The sequence below is a fragment of the Mustela putorius genome, unplaced genomic scaffold (assembly GCF_011764305.1).
Source record: "Mustela putorius furo isolate JIRA1106 unplaced genomic scaffold, ASM1176430v1.1 tig00000196_pilon_pilon_pilon, whole genome shotgun sequence".
Lineage (NCBI taxonomy): Eukaryota > Metazoa > Chordata > Mammalia > Carnivora > Mustelidae > Mustela > Mustela putorius.
Window position 1 is genome coordinate 13,921,106 of NW_025421310.1, and position 21,968 is coordinate 13,943,073.

At 55.0% G+C, this 21,968-nt stretch overlaps 3 protein-coding genes across 9 annotated transcripts in view; 1 reads left to right on the forward strand and 2 right to left on the reverse strand.

Annotated features, from left to right (window-relative positions):
• PPP1R37 (protein phosphatase 1 regulatory subunit 37) overlaps positions 1 to 3,272 on the reverse strand; it is a 40,068-nt gene extending 36,796 nt beyond the window's left edge. Inside the window, exon 1 of one of the 2 annotated variants that reach the window (XM_004767621.3) lies at positions 2,694 to 3,272. In XM_004767621.3, coding sequence (XP_004767678.1) covers positions 2,694 to 2,895 — 202 coding nt within the window. In that variant the 5' untranslated portion in view covers positions 2,896 to 3,272. The remainder of the gene's footprint in view (positions 1 to 2,693) is intronic. The other variant, XM_004767622.3, reaches the window with a different exon arrangement.
• A 928-nt stretch (positions 3,273 to 4,200) lies between these two features.
• On the reverse strand, positions 4,201 to 18,636 carry GEMIN7 (gem nuclear organelle associated protein 7). Of its 5 annotated transcripts, none has more exons than XM_004767627.3 (4): positions 18,514 to 18,636; positions 11,826 to 11,958; positions 8,294 to 8,380; positions 4,201 to 5,501 (listed from the first exon to the last, which is right to left on the reverse strand). In XM_004767627.3, the coding sequence occupies exon 4, from the start codon at positions 5,495 to 5,497 to the stop codon at positions 5,102 to 5,104; it is 396 nt and encodes a 131-aa protein (XP_004767684.1). In that variant the 5' UTR covers positions 5,498 to 5,501; positions 8,294 to 8,380; positions 11,826 to 11,958; positions 18,514 to 18,636; the 3' UTR covers positions 4,201 to 5,101. The 5 variants fall into 5 exon arrangements, with proteins under 5 accessions (XP_004767684.1, XP_012919375.1, XP_004767683.1 ...); XM_013063921.2 differs by having other exon boundaries at positions 18,454 to 18,569; XM_004767626.3 differs by lacking the exon at positions 18,514 to 18,636 and adding an exon at positions 15,403 to 15,526.
• On the forward strand, positions 17,758 to 21,632 carry ZNF296 (zinc finger protein 296). 2 transcript variants are annotated; one of them, XM_004767623.3, is made up of 3 exons: positions 17,758 to 18,236; positions 18,471 to 18,623; positions 20,578 to 21,632. In XM_004767623.3, the coding sequence occupies exons 1-3, from the start codon at positions 17,939 to 17,941 to the stop codon at positions 21,528 to 21,530; spliced, it is 1,404 nt and encodes a 467-aa protein (XP_004767680.2). In that variant the 5' UTR covers positions 17,758 to 17,938; the 3' UTR covers positions 21,531 to 21,632. The 2 variants fall into 2 exon arrangements, with proteins under 2 accessions (XP_004767680.2, XP_004767681.2); XM_004767624.3 differs by having other exon boundaries at positions 17,763 to 18,236; positions 18,474 to 18,623.
• Positions 21,633 to 21,968: the final 336 nt, after the last annotated feature.

Here is a 21,968-nt window from a genome sequence, read left to right on the forward strand (position 1 = left end):
CCAACATCTCTCCCCTCCTCCCTCTAAGCCCAGCGAAGTCCTCCCTGCAAGCCCCAGCGAAGACCCTTTGGCCTCCCAACCAGGTAACCCCCTTGGCCCAACTTTCTGTCGCTGGCAGGACTCCACCTTCCCTTGTCCCAACCCAGGCAGAAACTCACTGTCCTCCCCAGGCATAGAGGCTAGCCACCTGCCCCCTTGGCATTGACAAGCCTTCCAATGCCCTGTCCTGCAAATCCCCCTGTCTAAATTCACCAATGTCACCCATGATCCCTCCCCTGCTTGGGGACCAAAATCCCCCAACTCCTTCACTGCCAGGCCAAGCCCTCAGCCTCTCTCCAGAGCCAAGAGAGACCCACTCTGCCAGCCCGGAAACTGATTTCTCAACTTCTCCGTGTCATCACCGCTCTAACTCAGACCCAAGGACTCCTCCGGACCAGTCCCTGCTGTCCCTCTTTAAATTTCCCGAAAAGCGAGACTCCCCCAGCCGGTAAGCTGTTACCACCTCCCCCTACCCAGGAAGACCAATCAGAAACCATCCCCTCAGCTCCTCCCAGCCAAACTCCAAGGGACCCCTGTTTCTTGACATTCTTCCCTCCCCTCAAACTCCTTCACCGCCTGGGTAACAGCAGCTGCTATTTCTGTGGCAAGAATTTACAAGGACTATTTTATTTAATCCTCACAACTACCCCGCAGTAGAAATTAGCACCTCCATTTGCAGAGAAAGAAACAGGAGGCGCAGGGAGGAAAAACAGCTTACTCAAAATCAAACAGCTGGTTACACACAGCTGTTCCTCTTCTGGGAACCTGCACACCAGAAACTTGCCCCCAGCCCTGCCACCGACCCTGTGCCAACTCTCCTCCTGCCCCCATCATGGCCCTCCAGCTCACAAACTGCTCTTCTTCCCTTCTGCTTGCCCCAGGCACACAAACTGACCACCATCTATGTCCCTCTCCTGAAGGCTTGGGAAGCAGAAACACCCAGGTCCCAAGCATATGAGCGGACCCCTCTAGACCGGCCCCTAAAATGACCAATATCACCAACATCACCCTGAAAATGACCAACAATAACTGCAACTTCACGAAAGCTCATCCTGGCCAATTACTTTGCATACATACCCATATTCAGCCCTCCCTTAAAGCCTTCGGAGGACTATTACCACCCACTTCCACAGTCAGGAAAAACTGAGACTCCGAGGAGTTAAGACAAGCAGCCTGAGGTCACGAAGTGGGTAAATGGGAGTCAGGATCTGACCTGGAACGTCTGCTCTCCACCATCCTACTCAGCCCAGCCAGGTCTTTCTCTCCTCCCGCTCTCAACTCCCAGAATTGGGTACTATGCTATGGCCAGGACCCTGTATGACTCTTCCCCTCCCCAGCCCAAGTCCTCCAACCCAAAAGTGACACCCATCCAGAGCCCAGGGCCCAAGATGTGGCTAGCTCTCGACGCCAACAATCATAAATTGCCTCTTTAATGAGAACTCGCCAAACTGGCACTTGTGCAGACTACCTACGTGCTCAGCTTCCAGTTACCATGTTTCCCACTCTCACAAAAAAGGCCACAATTTCTCCACCGCACAGACTAGCAATAGTGCCGCCTCTTTCCTGGGACCAAGTCACTTTTCAAGTGACCAGCTTCTACTGAGCCAGGACCAATCTGTGACCCCTCTCTTCCTGGGCTCCACCCTGGCAAGACAGATCTCTCCAGCACAGAAACAGACTCAATGGGGGCACCCATCTACTGAGTGACTCTCCAACTTTGGCCCTATAGGTAAAACACACACACTTCTCAACTTGTCCTTTCAGCTCCAACACGAATCTGACCTTCAGGGAAACCAGACATGCCGACCTGCTCCCTCTCCCAACACCTCAAGCCAGCAAACTTCTTCAGGCACTCACCTTCTGGCGACCAATTCCCCAACTCTTTCTCAGGAAAAAAAAAATTTTTTTTTAAAGAGACCCTTCTATACCCAAGCTCCAAAGCTCGTTGGTGACTGATACTGCTTTGTTTCCCTTTTAGGGAAAATAAAAGGAGGACTGAAGTAACTTTTCTTTTTAATGTCAAGATCTAACACCACCTCTGACTATCTCACCCACCTCCAAAGTGACCATCCCCTCTGCTCCTTTTCTGGGCGTTTGTTTACCCTGACTCCCTTTTCCCAACCCCAGGATTTACCAGCTCCTCCGCAGCCATAGGCCAGGCCGGTTTATTCCTCTTCCTCCTTTCAGCCAAAAAAGTGAGCAACAGGACTACCTCTTGTCCAAGGTTTGCACACCAGCAACTTAACCTCTTTCCATCCCTATGAGCCCATCAAACTCCACCTGGCCTTTCAACGCCAATGCTCATCCGTTCTTCCCTCCCTGGCTGCTCTCTCTATGGTTGTGGGGGGGGGGCCTCACACACTACGGCCCTACCCATCTCCCATGCGTCCAAACTTTAATTGCTTATCGTCTTAATTCCTAAAACGACCATCCTCGGCGTTGGAGAAGGAGGGGTGCGGGGGGACAAAAAAACAGCTACTCTTCACCTTCACAACCCAAAAGGCACATCGTCTCTAACATCCTGCAGCTCTAAACTGACGACAGTCCCCTTAAATCATCATTAGGTGCAATTCAATGAGCAACACCTCCGTGCCGGGCGCTGCACTGACTCCAGGTCCGCCACGAGCCCGCCCCCGCGCCCCGGCGGTAGCTACCGTGTCTCCAAGGGTCTTTGGGTTCCACCGCTCCGGACACGATATCCTCGTCGGAGGGGAACGTGACGCGCTTGGCCGCAGCCTTGAGGCGCCCGTCGGCGGGGGACGATGCGGGGCTGGGAGATCGGGCCTCGGCGGGGGCCTCCTCGGCGTCGCCGTCCGCGCCCGGCCCGGGCGGCGCCTCCTGCGGCGGGATCTCCATGGCCGCCGCCGCCGCCGCCTCCTCACGGAGGCCCCGGGGACATGTCCCGGACCCCGGGCTTGTGTCTCCGGGCCCGCCCTCCGTCCCGGGGCATGGGCTCCGCCGCTGCTTCAGGCGCCGCCTCCGACCGCTCTCCTGGTCGTCGTAGCCGTCGCCGCCGGGAGCTCGAGCGCGCCTCCCCCGAGCCTCGCGCGCGCCTGCTCGTTCGCGGCCGCACTTTCGTTAAGAGCCGGAGCGCACGTCGCGGACTAAGGAAAGCGGAAAATCAATTTAATCTATCTGTAGGTAGGGTTGTCTCGCGGGTTATTGAAAAGGGTAACAAGAGGCAGAAAGAGCCACGGGAAAAAGAAACGTGAGCAGCGAATCGGCAGAGCCGGAACTGCAGAATACGAGGGGCGGGGCGAGATGGACGCCGTCTCCCGGAGCAGCGCGCAAGCGCGAACCTGAGCCGCCTCCACCCCGCCTCCCCGCCTCAATCTAGATATCTAACGTTCACGCTCGCACACATTCGTCACGAGCTCGGGCCACCGAGCGGGGAATGGAGTTGATAAAAATAAAAACATCTGCTTGGCGCGGCTAGGCCAGCTGATAGGGAGAGAGGCATAGGGACGGAGAACTTGAAAGGAAAAGCGATATCAGGCGTACTAAATATATGGATGCTGACAGAGGGATCCTCTGCCTGGAGACGAAACCTGTGCCTCTTTGCTACTTATTCTCCAGGCCTCCATTTGCAAACAGCAATTTCATCAATAGTTCTGTATTCGTTGCGTGAAATACAATTTAAATTAAAAGACTAAAATAAATATAAGCCCATGAGTATTAAAGTACTGATTAAAAAAAAAAAAAAAAAAAACCAAAAACCTGAAGAGGAAATACATTCCAAAACCAAGAGACGAATCTGCCAACGAAAATAATCGGGCGATGGAGCGGGGAGATCACCAAGTACGGAGCGAACGGGCGAGAGCCCAGGCCCCCGACCTCCCCTCAATTCAATATTAAGTGTAATATTCGCCTCCGCACTTTCGCGAGGCTGTCCCAGCAAGTTCGGCGGTGGGGGGCAGGGCTGAGACTAAAATGGAGGGGCATTCGGGGATCGGCGAGCGACGTCGTTGCCAAGGCAACTCGAGAGCTAGTCCGCGGACTCGCTGGAGGCGGCGTCGCGAACGGACCTATGGGAGCTGAGGCTCTCCGCCTGCCCCTTTCAACCTCTCAGCCGCCGCACTTTCGCGACTGCAGACAAACAAAGCGAATCTTTATTTAACGGGATCCGCGCTTGCATGCTGAAGTTGATGGGACTACAAAGGGTGCAGCAATTATTTTTTTAAAGCGATGTGCTGAAAGACGCTAGTGACGGGGATAAGGGCAGCGAATGATCCGGTCGGCCACACAGCTGGAGCGACACAGAAAGAGGGTGAAGCTTCACCCCAAGCCCTAGTCCTCAGCCTGGCCTCGGTGGCGCCGCCGCACAAGGTCCAACGCCTTCCGGAGAGGACGGGGAAGCCGTCTCTAGGGTGAGGTCCACACCGCTCCAGAGCCAGGCGACCAGGTAACCCGGTGCGAGCCACGCCCCTGCCTGGGAACACTCCTGCCCACCCGAAAAGGAAATCGCGTCCAAATGTCCCAAACCCGGCTTTCGGGTAGCTCCAGCCATTCCCGGACCAAGCCAATCTCCGCCTTCATCCGAGCTCCTCTCAGCCCTGTGATGTATCCTCTTGGCCCAGATCCACCAGATTCAGACCTTAGCTAGCCTGGCCACCCTTCCACTTCCTAGACCTGGCTCCATCCCTGTGCGCTACACTTTAAAAAAACAAACAAACAAAAAACAGGAGGCGAATCTTCCTGGGATAATTGGTTCTTTAGTAGGAGGGGAGTATCTTCAGGGTGGCTGAACTTTGCAGCTTCAAGAAACAATTTCCCACTCTGCCATTTGTCTTCCACGCCCAATCCTCAATCTTCAGGAACTGGCAAGAGGCTATTTTAGAGTTTAGAGTTCTTTGAGGTAGAGCATTCATGTCAATGGGCTCTAGAACTCCTGGGGTTGCAAAATTTTACCGACTACACCCTCGAAGTCCCAAGAAGCCAGAGTTGCTTGGAGGTCGGCTCAGAATTCCAAGGGAGTTCCAAACTCTGTGTGCCCCACGACCATGTGGCGGGGCTGGAGCCCGGTGGCTAGGCCCAAAGCCAAAAGGTGAAGCCAGTAGCATCTTCATGGCTTGAAGGTGTATGCGATAATGTCACTACACCGCAGCAGGGCCTCAGCCTGCACACCTATGGGCGTCTGCAGCTGTGACACGTAGAAGTTGGCCACGTCCAGGTCAGTGGCTCCGAAGTGGGCAGTCACGTGCACGCCCTCGTGCAGTGTGAAACTCACCTGGTGACCCACCATGGCCAGCAGGCTGCGGAGGTAGCGTTCCCGGAGCGCTGCTCGTGCCTGCTGTTCCTGGGATTCCCGAGACTCTTGAACTCCTGCAGACCCTGGGGTTTCAGGACCCTCTGGCATCCGGGGGGCCCTGCGTCCATCTGGCGCAAAGCCTCGGCTCAGGCCATCTGGGCCCCGAGGGAGCCGGAGCACAGGCACAGGGATGGTCAGTGGAGTCTGCATTATCCTGGCAGATGGGTGAAGAAAGCAAGAAGCCATTACATAGGGAGTGGGCGACAGTGACAAGAGGCGTCTGTCTACCCCACCTCGGCTCAACTTGTCCAAAACCCAGTTCCGGATTCTCCTCCTCAACGCTGTCCCCTCCCTCTGCCAGTTACCGCCTCTCTAGGAGCTGCTACCACCATTCTCGAGGTTCATGAGAGCAGGAACTTTTGACTGCTTTGATCACTATTTTATTCCTACTCCCTGGCAATAAATATTTGCTGAAAGAACCAACTCCAGCCTCCTCTCATCTCTCACACACAGCCCATCCGATCTATAGGGAAATGCTCTCTCCCACATACACTCCCAATCACACGGGAGCCACCTTACGACGGCTTCCGGGGGCCAGCTCTGGAATGATATGAACATTACAATAACAAGTTACACAGGTCACCTGGCTGGCTCAGTCGGCAGAGGCTGGGATTCTTGATCATGGGGTTGTAGGTTCGAGGCCCACATTGGGTGTAGAGATTACTTAAAAATAAAATCTTAGGGGCGCCTGGGTGGCTCAGTTTGTTAAGCAACTGCCTTCGGCTCAGGTCATGATCCTGGGCTCCTGGGATTGAGTCCCACATTGGGCTCCCTGCTCAGCAGGAAGTCTGCTTCTCCTGCTGACCTCTCTTCTTGTGCTCTCCTTCTCTCTCTCTCAAATAAGTAAATAAAATAAAATCTTTAAAATTTTTTCTCTTAAAAAAATAAAACCTTCGAAGAAATAAAATAGACAAAAAATGATTGTTACAGATTATAACCCCCTAAAAAAACCAGAAATCATGAGTCCACTGAAGGAGCTAAAATCCAATGGATGCTGAAATTTGTAGATGAGTGCTGGGCAAGTGCCAGCATAGCCACAGTCTTAAAGTACTTCCCCAGAAAATATTTATTTGTTGTAAAGAGTAAACAGTAAGTTTGTAACTGAGGAAACTGGTAGACACGACCTTAACTTAGACATCAAAGCCATCACGTGCAGTAGTGGGACAAATGGACCCCCTAGGCCTCCTGACGTGGCACCATTTCTGTGGTATTCCTACCAAAAATGGATTACCTAAATCTCATCGTGAGGAAACTCAAATTGAGGGACATTCTATAAAAAAGAGCCTGCTGGGCCCCTCGGTGGCTCAGTCATTAAGCATCTGCCTCCGGCTCAGGTCATGATCCTGGTGTTCTGGGATCGAGCCTTGCATCGGGCTCCCTGCTTAGCGCGCAGCCTGCTTCTCTCTCCGCCTCCTCCCCCGCTTGTGCTCCCTCTCTCTCTCTGACAAACAAAATCTTTGAAGTGCATTCTCTTTGCCCTTTAAAAAAAAAAAAATCAAGGTCATAAAAGGCAAAGAAAGCCTGAGGAGGAAAAATATATCTAACTGGCCCTTGAACAACTTGGGAGTTAGAGTTCCAGCCCCCTACATGGCTGAAAATCCAGGTATAACTCGAAATTCCCCAAGACCTAACTACTGGTAGCCTGCTGTTGACTGGAAGCCTTATTGATAGCATAAAGAGCTGATTAACACATATTTGGTACGTTGTTCATATCACATGCTGTATTCTTACATCAAGGTAAGCTAGAGAAAAGCAAATTTTATTAAGAAAATCCTAAGGAAGAGAAAATACATTTACAGTATTTTACTGTATTTATGGAAAAAAATCTGTTGGACCGATGCAGTCCAAACCGGTATTGTTGTTTTTGTATTTTGAGTAACGCTCGTCTCTCCACTGCCCACATCTTGGTCCAGCCGCTGTCGCTTCCTGCTTGGACGCATGAAGTCACCTCCTCCCTGAGCTCCTGGCTTCCACCTTCACTGTCTCCTTAACTCCGAGTCTATCCCCACCTGCACAGCCAAAGGGACCTGCTTAACACCTGACACCCACCATCGAACACCGGAGCCCGGTCACGCCTGTACTCTGCTGAGAGCCCGCCCCTGGCTTCTGCCTGGCAGAGTCAAAGCCAAAGTCCTCACCACAGCCCTCAGCAGCCCCACGAGCTCCAGACCCTGCCAGCATGCCATGTTCAAGTCCCACCCCCCTCCCTTCCGGCCCTCCTCAGCTTCCCTGTCTTCTGTAGCAAATGGCACTCTTCTGACATACGGTGTATTTACTGTTCTGCTTAATGGCCTTTGTACCCTGCTAGATGCCTGCCTCCCCCATGGGCAGAGGCCTTGCTGCTTGCCTTCTGCTGTACCCTCAGCTCCTGGAACCCTGTGGGGCAGGGACACAGACACCGGCCCTTTAAACATCACTCCTGCTTGAACATAGGCAGTGGAGACTGAGCTCCCAGGCCAGCTTCCCTGGGGGACCTCAAGCCGGAGAGGCAGTTTCCTCTTCCCTTATATGGAGAAATGGCACCTAGAGCCCCTCAGCGTGTCATTAGGATGCGACAGGCTCCTACAAGACTGGGAGCCTGACTCAAGGTAGCTTCTCTATAAAGTTGAGTTACAATTGTTATTATTACTATTGCTGTGTGACTGGGTTAAGTTGCTTAACCAGTCTGTGCCTCAGTTTCCCCATCAGTGAAATACAGGTGGTAAGAAGACCAGCCCCACAGGGCTGGCCCGGGGACTAAAGGCACAATCACACAGTGTTTAGCACAGGCTTGGAACACATTAAGCACCACTATGATGGGGGCTGCATACAGGGAGATGCTGGTTCTGTGAGCAAGAGAGACGGGGAGAGAGGGACCCAGGTTTCAGGCAGCTAAAACCGTGGCTCAGTCCTCTCTAAAGTGATGACAGATTTTAGGTACCCGGTATCCCACCCCGGGCCACTCACGTAAGAGGGAGACTGAGATGATCCTTTTCCTCATTAGGCGATTCCTGTCTCTGCAGCTCACCCGCAGGCTCCTGGCAAGAAAGGATCCTGCAGAGGAATGGGCCACAGCAGTAGATGAGGGTTTCTCAACCTCAGAATCATTGATATTTGTGGCAGGGCCCTCTTTGTCCTGCTGTGGGGGGCTGTTAAGTGCAGAAGTGTGAGATTTTAGCAGCAGCCCTGGCCTCTGGCCACAAGACGCCTGTAGCATCCCCTACCCCAAGTCATGACTCCCAAAATTGTCTCTCACTGGTGAATGGTACGGTATAAGAATTACATCTCAATAAAGCCTTTTTTTTTTTTTTTAGGATTTTAATTTTGGGGGGACGCCTGAGTGGCTCAGTCGGTTAAGTGTCACGATCCCAGAGTCCTGGGATAGAGCCCAGCATCAGGATCCTTGCTCAGCAGGGAGCCTGCTTCTCCCTCTGCCTGGACTCCCCCTGCTTGTGCACACGCTCCCTCGCTCTCTCTGTTCTGACAAATAAATAAATAAATAATCTTTAAAAAATAAGAGACGGGGCGCCTGGGTGGCTCAGTGGGTTGAGCCGCTGCCTTCGGCTCGGGTCAGGATCTCAGGGTCCTGGGATCGAGCCCCGCATCGGGCTCTCTGCTCGGCGGGGAGCCTGCTTCCTCCTCTCTCTCTGCCTGCCTCTCTGCCTGCTCATCATCTCTTTCTGTCAAATAAATGAATAAAAAATCTTTAAAAAATAAATAAATAAATAAAAATAAAAATAAAAAATAAGAGTTGCTTTTTTTTTTTTTAATAATCTTTACATGTAGTATGCAGCTCAAACTTATAACCCCAAATCAAGAGTTCCATGCTGTACTAAGCCAGCCAGGCTCCCCATAAAGCCTTTTATTTTAAGTTCTCCATATATTGGGGTGTCTGGCTGGCTCGGTCAATAGCAGGAAATTCTTGATCTCAGGGTCATAAATTCCAGCCCCAAACTAGGGGTAGAGATTACATAAAATAAAATGAAATAGAATGGAATAATAAGATAAAATAGGTAAAGTGGCTGGATGCTTGGGTAGCTCAGCCGGTTAAGCCTCTGCCTTCTGCGCCGCCTGAGCCTGGGTGGCTCAGCGGGTTGAGGCCTCTACGTTTGGCTCAGGTCACAATCCCAGGGTCCTGGGATCGAGCCCTGCATCAGGCTCTCTGTTCAGCGGGAAGCCTGCTTCCCCCTCTCTCTCTGATGCCTCTCTGCCTACTTGTGATCTCTGGCAAATAAATAAACAAAATCTTAAAAAAAAAAAAAAAAAAAGTCCTCTGCCTTTGGCTCAGGTCATAATCTCAGGGTCCTGAGATCAAACTCCACATCAGGCCCTGCTCACTGGGGAGTCTGCTTCTCCCTCTCCTTCTGCTTCTCCCCTTGCTTGTGTTCTATCTCTCTCTCTTAGATAAATAAAAATCTTAAAAAAAAAAAAAATAGGTAGGGTTCGGGGCGCCTTGGTGGCTCAGGCGCCACTTGGATTAAGCCTCCGCTTTCAGTTCAGGTCATGATCTCAGGGTCCTGGGATCGAGCTCTACATCAGGCTCTCTGCTCAGCGGGGAGCCTGCTTCTCCCTCTCTCTGCCTGCCTCTGCCTACTTGTGATCTCTATCCATCAAATAAATAAATAAAAATCTTTAAAAAAAAAAAAAAAAAGGTAGGGACACCTGGGTGGCTCAATTGGTTAAGCGTCTGCTTTCGGCCCGGGTCCTGATCCCAGGATCCTGGAATCAAGTCCCAGATTGGGCTCCCTGCTCTGCGGAGAGCATGCTTCTCCCTCTGCCTCTCTTTCTCTCTGTCTCTCATGAATAAATAAATAAAATCTTTTAAAAAATAGGTAAAGAGACAAAGGTTATGTATGCTTTACCCCAATAAAATTTTTTTTTAAAAAATTCAGTGTATATAATCAAAGAAATGATTTCTACAAAAAAAAAAAAAAGGCGGTGGGGCAGGGCACCCGTGTGGCTCAGTCGGTTAAGTGACTGCCTTCAGCTCAGGGCATGATCCTGGAGTCCCAGGATCCAGTCTGCTTGGGGGTCCCTACTCAGCAGAGTCTGCTTCTCCCTTAATTTAAAAACAAAACAAACAAACAAAATAAACAACCAAAAAACTCTCCATACATGGCCCAATGTCCTTGGGAGGAACAAAATAAAAAACGTGTCTAGTAGAGAACCACTAGTGTAGACAAACAGGTGGGGGGTGGGGCGGATAAACACAGCTATTCAACTCCTGAACACACTCACAACCCCACAGACAACCAGGGAAATGCAAATTAAAGCTCCAATGCTAGAAGACCCTTCACTTCCCAGGTGGGGTAAGACGCAAGGCTGATGAGGCAAGGTGTCTGTGCAGCTGTGGAGAAGCACCTTCCGTCCCTTGGGACTAAGGGTGTAAATCAATGTCATGAGGGCCAGTTACGGTTTCTGTGAACACTGCAAAGGCTGCTGGTCCGTCAGCCCCCGGAAGAACTAGGGGAGGGGCCTTTGAACTGTCAACCTCTTTATGACTTTCACAGTCCTTCCACAAAATATTACTAGTCAAAGTAGTATTTTTTTCTAAGATGTTATTTAATTCTGGTCATCTTTAGACCCAACGTGAGGTTGGAACTCACAACCCCGAGATCAAGAATCCCAAAGCTCTATTGACTGAGCCAGCCAGGGGTGTCATCAAAGTAATTTTTAAATTCTAATTTCAAGAAGGAAGGGGCATACTGTAATGCTCCCATCTCTCTCGAAAAATGTTAGATTCTGGGGCGCCTGGGTGGCTCAGTTGTCGGTAAAGTGTCTGCCTTTGGCTCGGACCATAATTCCTAGGGTCCTGGGCCTTGAGATGGAGCCCCTACTCAGTGGGGAGCCTGCTTCTCTCTCTCCCCTGCCACCCTCCCCACCCCTGCTTGTGCTCCGTCTCACTCTCGCTCTCTCAAATAAATAAATAAATTCTTTAAAAAAAAAAAAAAAAAAAATTGAATTCCCGGGGCACCTTGCTGGGTCATTTGGTGGAATGTGCACAACTCTTGATCTCAGGGTGGTGGGTGGAGACTACTTAAAATAAAATTTAAAGAAATAGAAATAAGAATGTCAGATTCCCCCTCGGGAATGTGAATTTCCTCTCCCCAAACTTTCTGTGCCAACCCAGACCTTTCCTAGGGATGAGCTGCCAAGCCCTACAGATCACAGTGGGGGTCAGATGGGATCCTTACTGCAAGTTAGCAAATTTCCTCCGTAAAGGGCCCAACAGTAAATACTTCAGGTTTTGTGGCCCACAGGGTCTGTCACAACTACTCAACGCTGCCACAGTGGCAAGAAAGCAGCCATGGCCAGATACGCAAACAATGAACGTGGCCCTTCTTAAAACCTTACTTACCAGGAGGGACACTACAATTTGAATTCCATACAATTTCACACACCCACACAGATTTCTTAAAATTTTCCAAGCACTTAGAAGTGTTAAGACCCGCTCTTAGCTGGTGGGCCAGACCAGACCAGGAGGCAGGCCACAGCTTACCCCACGCGCGGCAGAGAGGATAAAGGTGTGGATTCCGGGAGCCTGGTGGTTCTTAGCCCTCCCAGATTCACTAAGAAGGATCTGGGCTGGTGGAGTTTGGGGAGTAGGCAGCCTTCCGGCTCCGGTTCCTCATCTGTGAAATGAAGGAGGAAAGAAAAGAAAAAACTGACCTCCTAAGGTTTCCAGGAGAGGGGAGCATCTTTCAGGGTGATCAGGCAAAGGACATCCCACGGTGTCCTGGACCCCTCCTCACTTTCTCTTCCATCCATCAGTACAGCCCCTCAGCTCCACCTTTAAAGTCATACCCAGAACCCAGCAACTTTTCACCCTCTGCCCCACTCTACTTCCCTCCAGTCTGGTCCCGTTCACACCTAGACTCTACCAGTCTCCTCCCCATCGGGCCCCCAGCTTCTACCTTCACTGTTCCCTGCGTGGACACAGCTATCAGAGAGATCCTGTTAGAACTAAGTCCCAACTCCTAGCCTCAGAGCCCCCCCTAGGGCTCCTACCTCCCCCAAGAGCAAAAAGCCCAAGTCCTCCCAGTGGCTACAAGACCCCTCTGACCTCATATCCTGCCCCTCCACTCTTGCCTCAGTCCTCCAGTCCTTGCACGTATCAAGAACAATCTTGGGGTGCCTGGGTGGTTCACTGGGTTCAGTCTCTGCCTTCGGCTCAGGTCATGATCTCAGTGTCCTGGGATCAAGCCCCGTCGGGCTCCCTGCTCAGTGGGGAGCCTGATTCCCCCCCCCCCACCTCTCTCTGCTTGCCTCTCTGCCTACTTGTGATCTCTCCCTCTCTGTCAAATAAATAAATAAAATCTTTAAAAAAAAAACAAAACACTCTTGCCTAGAACCCTCTTCCAGATGGGAGAGTTTTATACATTTCCTGATCTAGGACTCATCTTCCCCCGCTCACTGCACTCAGGTCGTTGCTCAAATGTCACCTTTATTAGGGGGGGGACAGTAGCCCCTTCACCCCGCATTCTCCTATCCGCACAGTACTATCCCCTCCTAACAATATGCACGCACTTGTTTACCTGCGTACTGTCCCGTCTGCCACAGGACACGTGACTTTGAAAGGCCATGTCTGGTGATTTCACAACCCCATCCCAGCCCCACCCCTGAGCCAGGCAAACAGGGTGAGCTCAGTCAATCTTTGTTGAAGGAAAGAAAAGATTCAGCCGTCCACGTTATCCAAGTGCCTGCTCAGTGCCCAGCCCACCTGACTTGTCTTTAGAGGATGCTGAGCCGGAGTGGGCAGGGCTGGAAGGAAGGAGGCTGGGGGCCCTCAGGTGCCCAGAGGGGGCACCAGCCCAGCCTGGGGGCGAGAGAGCAAGCTGGCCAGGAAGTCTGTTGCATTTGAGCACAGACCCAAATGGTATAATGGGCGGAGTCACGTAGAGATCTGGGTGGAAAGGTGTTCCTGTCAGTGGGAACAGCAAATGCAAGCCCTTGGCAGGGAGGCCAATGTGGAGGAGGCAGGAGGCGGGAGCAGGGGTGGATTGTGCAGTTCCGGAAGGGCCTTGAAGACTACATGAGGCTGGCTCTCTACTCTGAGTGAGGAGGGACAGATAGGACGGGACTTGGATTTTCACATGATCCATCTGCCTGCTGCACGGGGACAGTGGATTGTGAGGGACACCGAGGGAGAAGCAGGGAAGGGAGCCTGGTGAGGAAGCCAGTGCAGTGGCCCACGTAGGCAGAGGATGACGGTGCCTGGGACAGGTTGAGGGCCATGCAGGTGGGGAAAAGTGGTCAGATAAGAATTTATTTTGAGGGGCACCTGGGTGGCTCAGTGGGTTAAAGCCTCTGCCTTCGGCTCAGGTCATGATCCAGGCTCTCTGCTCAGCAGGGAGCCTGCTTCCTCCTCTCTCTCTCTCTCTCTCTGCCTCCTTGTAATCTCTGCCTGTCAAATGAATAAATAAAATCTTAAAAAAAAAGAATTTATTTTGAAGGTTGAGAGCCCGTTCACTACTTGCTATTAGACTGAGGGGTGGACCAGGACAGACTCTCAGTGTTTTCCCTGATGGGGAAGACCACAGTAAATGGGATTTATGGGATATATACATTTTCTTCTTTTTTTGAGTTTTTGTTTTAATCCCAGTTAGTTAATACACACTGTGATATTAGTTTCAGGTGTACAATATACGTTTTCTTTATTTGACTACTACCACTGCGAATGGGACTCAAGGATATACACATTTTTTAACTTATCTGACCACTGCAGTCCAAACTTGGTCAACAATCATCAGCCCCCAGGGCTCTCCTGCAATTTAGGTTAACACTTGAGTGATTTAAAAGAAACGCCCTGCTCTCTAGGGCTGGTACTACAGAAAGGATCGTTAGGAATTAATCAAGTGGCCACAAATGATGTTAAATCCCTGGATAAAACAAAAATGCAAGGGTGAACCAGCGTACAGACCTGCTTTCTCCATTAAGGGAGAATAAATGGAGATTTGGTTAGCCCGTGGGATCCCCATTTTCCAGAGGAGGAAACTGGGACTGGGAAATGAGAATCATTTACTGGGAGTGAGCTGGCTGAGGGGCAGGGAAAGGGACCAAACCCAGGTTGGTCTGACAAGGGATCAGGCCACGTCCTCAGACAGCACTGAAGGGCCACCGGAGGTTTCAGAACCAAGGTGTGATCCGATAAGAAATTGGTTTAGGAAAGGTCCGCAGGGCGTGTTCAAGAAGGCAAAAGCAGGCACTATCCATGCTCGCTGGTGATCAGGCTCCAGAATCCCTAATCTTTTCAGTTTCCAAGCCAAGGATTTCCCCCAGAAGATTTCAGAAAAATGTCCAAACCCATCCCCCATGACTTGAAAAACGATTTGCATAGCTAAGACTCCAGAGCCCATCACTTGGGTCGTGGGCGAGGGCAGCAGATTCGCAAACCTCCCTTCCAGGGGCCTCGGGGCTGACTTCCAAGGAAAAGGCAATGGATCCGTTCAGTGGAAGCTTCGCTAACTCTTCCGTTACCAGGGCAGGAAACGAGCTGGTTTAACAGGTTCACGGCGAAGACCCCCGACCCCGGCGAATGAACCAAGGGGCTGACGAGTCCACACAACCAGCCCCCATCCCCAGCTCCCGCACGGAGTCCCTCCCCTCCCCTCTGCCCCCTGCGCAGGTCAGCTCCCTTTCAATTCCGCCCTGGCCACCCACCGCCAGCCCTTTCTTATACTAAGTAGGTCCTCCCGGCCCCCGGGCGTCCATTCCCCACTCTGCCCGCGCCGGGTGTCCTCCCAGCTCAGATCGGGCCGGCGATTCCGTCCCACCACCGCGGGGCGTCAGGATTGCAGCCGCGGTCACTGCCCTGACCGTTGTCTTATCCTCTTCCCGGGAGAGGCGGGCCGGGGGCGGGGGAGGGCACTGCGCGCTGCCCCGGCTCCTCGCCCCGCCGACCCGAGCGCGGGAACGTGCCCGGATCGGAGTACGGGTGCCGGAGCTCCGGGCGGGGTGGAGGGACCGGAAGGTCCTCCACGGCCGGTGTGGCAGGCGCGGACCTGCCCCTTTCCCGCCACTCCCGGCTCCGCACCCGGACGGGAGCTCCCGCCCCGCCACCGACACCCCGCACTCACCCAGGTCCGCGGCGACTGGCGCTCGCACTTCCGCCGGCGCCCCGGCTGCAGAGGCCCGGGCGGGCCGAGAGCCGCCCAGCCTGGGTTCCGCCCGCGCCTCCGCCCCAGCCCCAAGCCCCACGTGGTGGCGGGCGGGCTCTCGCGCTCGGAAGCGGGCGCTGCCCGGCGTCCCACTCCGCCGCGGCCTGGCCCCGCGCTGCCCTCGGAGCCGCCCGCCGGCGAGGTGGGGCCTGTCTGGGATGCCCGCTTCACGGAAGAAGAAACCGAGGTGCAGAGAAGATTTCCTCCCGGCTGAGTTAAGCGCGGCGCTTGGTGTTTGCCCCCCCACACACACACACACGTGCACACTCCTACCCTCACCTGCCGTCCAGACCCCAGGCCCCCTTTCCTTGAAACCCCGCGCAGCCACACGGCGGGGAGGAGGCTTGGGGAGAGCTGCCGCTGGGATGGACCCAAGGGGTGGTGGTTCTGTCCGGCACACCTCCCTGCAGCACCCCCGTTTTACAAAGGAGGAAACGAGCCTTGAAGGATGGAATGTCTGGCCTGAAGGGCTTGGGAGCCTCGTTCATCTGGGTTTAGACAGAATTCCCTTCTGCCACACTTTTTCAGTAAGGTGGAGGCTTTGTGGACCTCTCCACCCCACCAGATGCCCTGGCACACAGGCCCTCTGCCATACCTATTGAAAGACTGTGCCAGATGCTCAGGTGGCTTAGTCGGTTAAGAGTCTGCCTTGGGCTCAGGTCAGGATCCCAGAGTCCTGGGATCGAGTCCCATGTGCGGCTTTCTGCTCAGTGGGAGTCAGCTTCTCCCTCTCTTTCTGGCTCTCTTGTTCTCTCAAATAATTGTCTTTTTTAAAAGGGGGGCGGGGAGAAACTGCAAAGCAGGAGCTCAATACAAATTTAACTGAACTATGCAGGAGCAGGGCCCTGTGAACAAGGCTGATTTGGCTCCTGCCTGCTTAGAACCTATATTCTAGAAGGGCCGGTAGGGGCAGATACAGGGTCTCCAGGAGCAAATACATCAACAAGATCCTTCAGGGCTTGTGATGAGTGATACAGAAGGAATAAAATAAGGGTCATGTTGGCTGTGAAGAAGCACCCTGAGGTATCAGACAGGGAAGCCGAGGGCCAGGGAAGAAGCGAGGACAGATGGAGGTCATGGTCCTGAGGCCTGCAGCAGGGTGGGGCTACATTAGATACAGTGGTCAGGGAGTCCTCTGCTCTCTGGAGGACAATTGAGCTCAGCCCTGAATAACAATATGAGGAACCTTCTGGCCTGGAGCAGTACTCTGGGGAGATTAGCATGTGAAATTCACTCTGAGCTGGGCCAGGGAGCCAGCGAGGCCGGACCCTGGCCCTGACCTCAGGGGGCTTGTGTGGGGTGGGGGTGGGGAGGCAGGGAGGACAGTCGACAGGTCTAGTTCTGATGTGGCCGGTGCCAGGAAGAAGAAGAAACTCGTCAGGGTTGGAGGGTGGGGCTGGGTGTCGATGCCACTTCAAACAGTGATCAGAGTGAGCTGCTTTGTGGAGGGAAGTTCAAGGAGGCCTGAGGGGGGCCGCGGAGGTGGGGGGGGGGGGTGAGACAGTTGCCTGTTTGGTTTGAATGGTGATTCCAGCAGAGATCTATAGGGTCACAACCTTCCTCGCCTTAAACCACTCAAGGCTCTGGTCTCAGGAAAACCAAGACCTTAAAGTGATCAGAAGACCCTCTTGAGTCTGACCTCATTTTCTCAGAAAACTCAAATCACCCACGCCTCTCCCCACGCCCAACCCCCTCCCTTGTTATTCTAGAACGCACACTGCCGCTCTAGGTTCCACCAGGCTCTGCTCTGGAGAGAACGGACCCTCCTGACCCCACCCCAGCAACCCCGTCCCTTTGCAGCCCCTCCTAGCTTTATTTTGCCCCACTGCACTTGTCATCCTGGGAGGCACTTAGGTTTTGCAGTCACCTTGTTGAGAATCTGTCTCCCCGACAAAGAAACTGCCTGAGGCCAGGGATTATTACTTTCTGTCTTGTTCCCTGCGATATCCTCCGTGCTTAGAACAGAACCCAGTGCACAGTAAATGCTCAATAAATGTTGGCCCACAGAATTTTTATTGTAATGCATTTAATGAAACCGTCCCGATTACTCATAGGCGCCTAGCGAAAAACGTGGCCCCTACTATTTTTCTCTCTCGGGGGTGGGTGTGGGCACCCTCTGCCTCAGTTACACCGGCCCCAAGGCCGGGTCAGGAATAGCTGTTTGCGCGTGTACTCGTGTGGCCTCGGCGTAATTAAGGTTTGGTCCCTAAGAAAATGCAGTAGGCTCTGCTTTGATCGAGTTTGCCTGCGGCCCGGGGCCCCTGTACTCTCCCGTCAGGCCCCGCCCCGGTGGGCGGAGCCACGGGCCGGGCCAGCACGTGTAAGAGTTCGCGGCCGGTCTCCGCAGTCACTCACCTGAGCGCCTCGGACGGAGCGCGCACGGCCCGCGCGTCCTCCGCCCGCCAGCCCGCAGCCCGCCGCCCGCCAGCCCGCCAGCCCGCCCGGCCCTCGACCCATGTCCCGCCGCAAGGCCGGCTGCACGCCCCGCCGAGTAGATCCCGCGCCCGCCTCCAACACAGACGACGAGATGGAGATGCCGGACCTCGTCATCGAAGTGAAGCCCGAGCCAGACGCGCGGCCCCTACAGGCCCCGGGGCTGGGGCCCTTTTCCCCGAAGGAAGTGCCTGCGTCGGGGCGGTTCGAGGGCGAACCCCGCCACTCCCCCGGCCCCGCGCCCGCCGGGAGCCCTCTTCACTCCCTGGGCGCTCGGAACCAGTGGGCGCTGTGGACGCCACTGAGCCTCAGCCCTCGTGGTGAGCGCCCCCTACCCCTGCCCCGCCTCTCTCCCCCTTCCCTCCGGGGGTTGGGGGGTGGGGGGTGGGACGCCCTCCCTCGGGCCCCGACCCCCGACCCCTTGACCCTGCCTCATTTGTGTTGCGTGCTCCCGGCCTCCAGCCCCCATTCTGACCTTCGGGTTTTCCCTCTCCCTCGGAACCCCCAGGCCCCATCGTGGCCCCACCCCACGCTTACCACCCGCTTCCTCCCAGCAGACCGCCAGCCCTGGACCGACAAACACCCGGATCTGTTGACCTGCGGCCGTTGCCTGCAGACCTTTCCGTTGGAGGCCATCACTGCTTTCATGGACCACAAGAAGGTGGACTGTCAGCTTTTCAAAGAGCCCAGCCCCTGCCAGGGTTCAGGTGAGTCAAGAGGAGATGCAGTCCCCCTCTCAAGTTCAAGGGCCCGGCTTCCTGTGGGAGCAGGGGCTGAGCTGGACAGGCGGGGCAGTGAGCACTACTTCCCCTTTCTCGCTCCCCATCGGGTGTAGCCTAGGCGTGGCCAGGGCCTGCCCTGTCCTAGGGCTGGGACTTGGGGGGGGGTGGCAGGGGCTGGGCCTGTAGGAGGGCCGCCCACAGGGTGTGGCCAGCCCCTGAAGACTGGTCTGGGGATTTGCCACACACACACACACACACCCCCCATCTGGTTTCACTTCTCCTTCCCCTTGGCCAGAAATAACTGGCCAGGTGGCTGGACCCTTGTGGCAGTAGGGGGACCTCTGGGGAGGGCAGCAACCTGGGGGAGGGGAAGCTGAGGCCAGCTGGAAGCCTGGCATGGCCACCCCATCCCACCTCTTGATAACTTTGGATTCCAGGCGCTGGTGCGCTTGCTCAGAGACAGGGAAGGGGCCTCTGGCTTCCCTCTCAGATGGAATCTCCCAGCCCTGCACACTGGGAAGCCCCTGGTTTGGGCCAGGTCCTGGGTGTCTGGACACCTGGGTTCCTTCTCTTGGTAGGGAACCAAAGCCCTTGACCTGATACTAGACTCATGGTTAGCTTCTGGTCATCAGAGGCTAAGGCGCCTCTGAACCTGCACATTTCCACCCCCTGGCCCATGTGGTCTAGGATATTTGATAGATGGAATTATATTCAGGCTCAGGCTGTGGGCTGGAAGGTCCTGTAGTAGGGGAGGAAAAGGAGGGACTGTGAATTAGCTGTAGACTTGAAGCAGCTGGTGGTCTGGTGGCCCACGGAGGGGCCTTGGTGGAATCACTGAACACCCCAGGTACTTGGACTTGGAGCAGTGTGGGCGCACCTCAGCCCCGTGGCTCAGCTCATGTTTACTGAGGACTGAAATGGACCGGAACTCTCAGTTCTTCTCCATTTGAGGTCACAACAACCCTAAAAGGGAGAGGATCCCCAGGATCCCCATATTCTGATGAGTAAGAAAACTGAAGGCCAGAGAGAAGGGTTTCTCTCCCAAGGTCACTCAGCTAGGGAGTCGGAGAACCAGCTGGAAGTCAGGCCGGGCTGGCACTCTGCAGCTGCCTTCTGAGCTCCTGACCCTGGCTGGTGGTGCTTCAGGAAAGCTGCCCCCATCCCAGACGGTCTAGAATTTGGAAACTCAAGGCAGACACTTTACTGGTAGTACCTGGAGAGTCTAGAGAAAACATCGAATTTGGAGGGTTCTTTCTTTCGGGTGCATGTGGAGGTTGGGGAACCTCACTGCCCCACCTCGTCGTCTAGGTGGCTGCTTTGCCTTCTCCCCACTTACGCCTTGGCCCCGTCTTCTGCATAAGGCAGGGAATAGGAGACCACCCGTGGAATCCATGAACTTGGAGCCTGGTGCAGAAACCCACTCAGTAATCATCCCAGCAGTCTTTTTTGAAAATCTGTCTCCCCAGGTTTCTGCATTGAAACCCCAGCTCCGCCCTTCTAAGCTTGTGGCCTCAGAGAAGTGTGTCTGCCTCAGTTCTCCCATCTGGAAGACAGAGGTCTTGTTTCTTGTCTAGGTGGGAAGTTGAGTGGTGGGCCATGCCCACCCCCAGCACCCAGAATTCCAGGTCTCTAGTAAGGCCTTCATGACCCTCTCCCCCATAGAAAATAGCACTCCTCCCATCCCTCGCTCTGCTTTCCCTTTTCTTCTGGAAGATTCTCAGACACAGAATCCCCAGGTCATCGTCATCCACTCCACAGATTTTCCTTGTCTGTCTGCCCATGTCTGCCCCTCAGCTTCTGAGGATAGGGAGTTTGTCTCCTGTGGTGCCTTCTCAGCCCGACACAGGGCCTTTCCTGCGGAAAGGTGCCGACGGGCAGGTGTGAGTGGTGCTCCCAGCTTTCCTCCCTCTCCCTAACACTGGCCCTTCTCTCTCTGCAGAGCGCAAGGACCCCAAGGCCTTGAGCTGCTTCCGCTGTGGGAGACAGTTCACAGGGGCCTGGAAGCTGCTGCGCCACGCCCAGTGGGACCACGGACTGTCCATCTACCAGACGGAGCCCGAGGCTCCCGAGGCCCCGCTGCTGGGCCTGGCGGAGGTGGCCGCCGCCGTGTCGGCGGTCGTGGGGCCCGAAGTGGAGGCCCAGAGCCCGCGGGGGAGCGTCCTCCCCCGGCGGAGCCCCACCTGTCCTGTGTGCGCCAAGACCCTCAGCTCCTTCAGTAACCTCAAGGTGCACATGCGCTCGCATACTGGAGAGCGGCCATACGCCTGCGACCAGTGTCCCTACACCTGCACCCAGAGCAGCAAGCTCAACCGCCATAAGAAGACACACCGGCAGCTGCTGCCCCAGAGCCCCTGCAGGGCCGCTGCTGGCGGGGAGCAGGCCTCCACTGCTGCCCCTCCGGAGCCAGCTGCGCATGCCGCTGCCCCGGCCAGCACCCTCCCGTGCAGCAGCGGGGAAGGTGCCGGGGCTGCAGCCACTGCAGGCGTCCAGGAGCCCGGGGCCCCTGGTGGCGGGGCCAGTTGGGGGCCTGCCCCCAAGGAACAGAGAACCGAGCCAGCCAAGAGCCAGCTGTCCCCCAAGAAGATGCCCAAGCCACTGGGCAAGAGCCGAGGGCCCGGGGGCAGCTGCGAGTTCTGCGGGAAGCACTTCAGCAACAGCAGCAACCTGACGGTGCACAGGCGCTCGCACACCGGCGAGCGGCCCTATGCCTGCGAGCTCTGCTCCTATGCCTGTGCGCAGAGCAGCAAGCTGAACCGCCACCGCCGCATGCACGGCCCTGGACCCGGCAGCACCCGCTTCGAGTGTCCCCACTGCTGCGTGCCCTTCGGCCTGCGCGCCACCCTGGACAAACATCTGCGCCAGAAGCACCCCGGGGTGGGCGGAGAGGCCTGAGATGTCAGAGTGCCCTCCATGCTGCTCTCGGGACCACCGAGACCACCGCTGGGTGCCCTCCGTGGCCTTCCTCTGCTGCAAGTAAATTCTCCCTCCTGGTTACACATGTGTTTGGACTCTGGCTTTCTTGGGGTGTCTGAGGTGGGGCGGGTGGCTTCCCTCCTTGGGGTGGACGGCTGGACAGACCGGTTTGGAGAGGGGGAGGGGAAAGGCCAGCCCCCAGGGCCCCGGGCACAGCAGGACTGGCACAGAAAGCCGTGCTCCCGGTTCCCAGTGTGGGCGAGGCCAGGGCAGGGGCCGAGGCGAGGGTGGGGAGAAGCCTGGACCTGTCACCAGAGGCCTCTGGGCAAAGTCCCGGCCCAGCCTCTACATGCTGGGTGCTGGGCCCTTCCTGGCTAAGCCCGGAGTGGGCCCCTGCCTCCACTGAGCTATGGCGGG

Coding starts and splice junctions, on each gene's coding strand:
- GEMIN7 (XM_004767627.3), bottom strand. CDS start 5,497: ATGCAGACTCCACTGACCATCCCTGTGCCTGTGCTCCGGCTCCCTCGG.
- ZNF296 (XM_004767623.3), top strand. CDS start 17,939: ATGTCCCGCCGCAAGGCCGGCTGCACGCCCCGCCGAGTAGATCCCGCG. Junction 18,237..18,470: donor ACTGAGCCTCAGCCCTCGTG/GTGAGCGCCCCC, acceptor GCTTCCTCCCAG/CAGACCGCCAGCCCTGGACC. Junction 18,624..20,577: donor CAGCCCCTGCCAGGGTTCAG/GTGAGTCAAGAG, acceptor CTCTCTCTGCAG/AGCGCAAGGACCCCAAGGCC.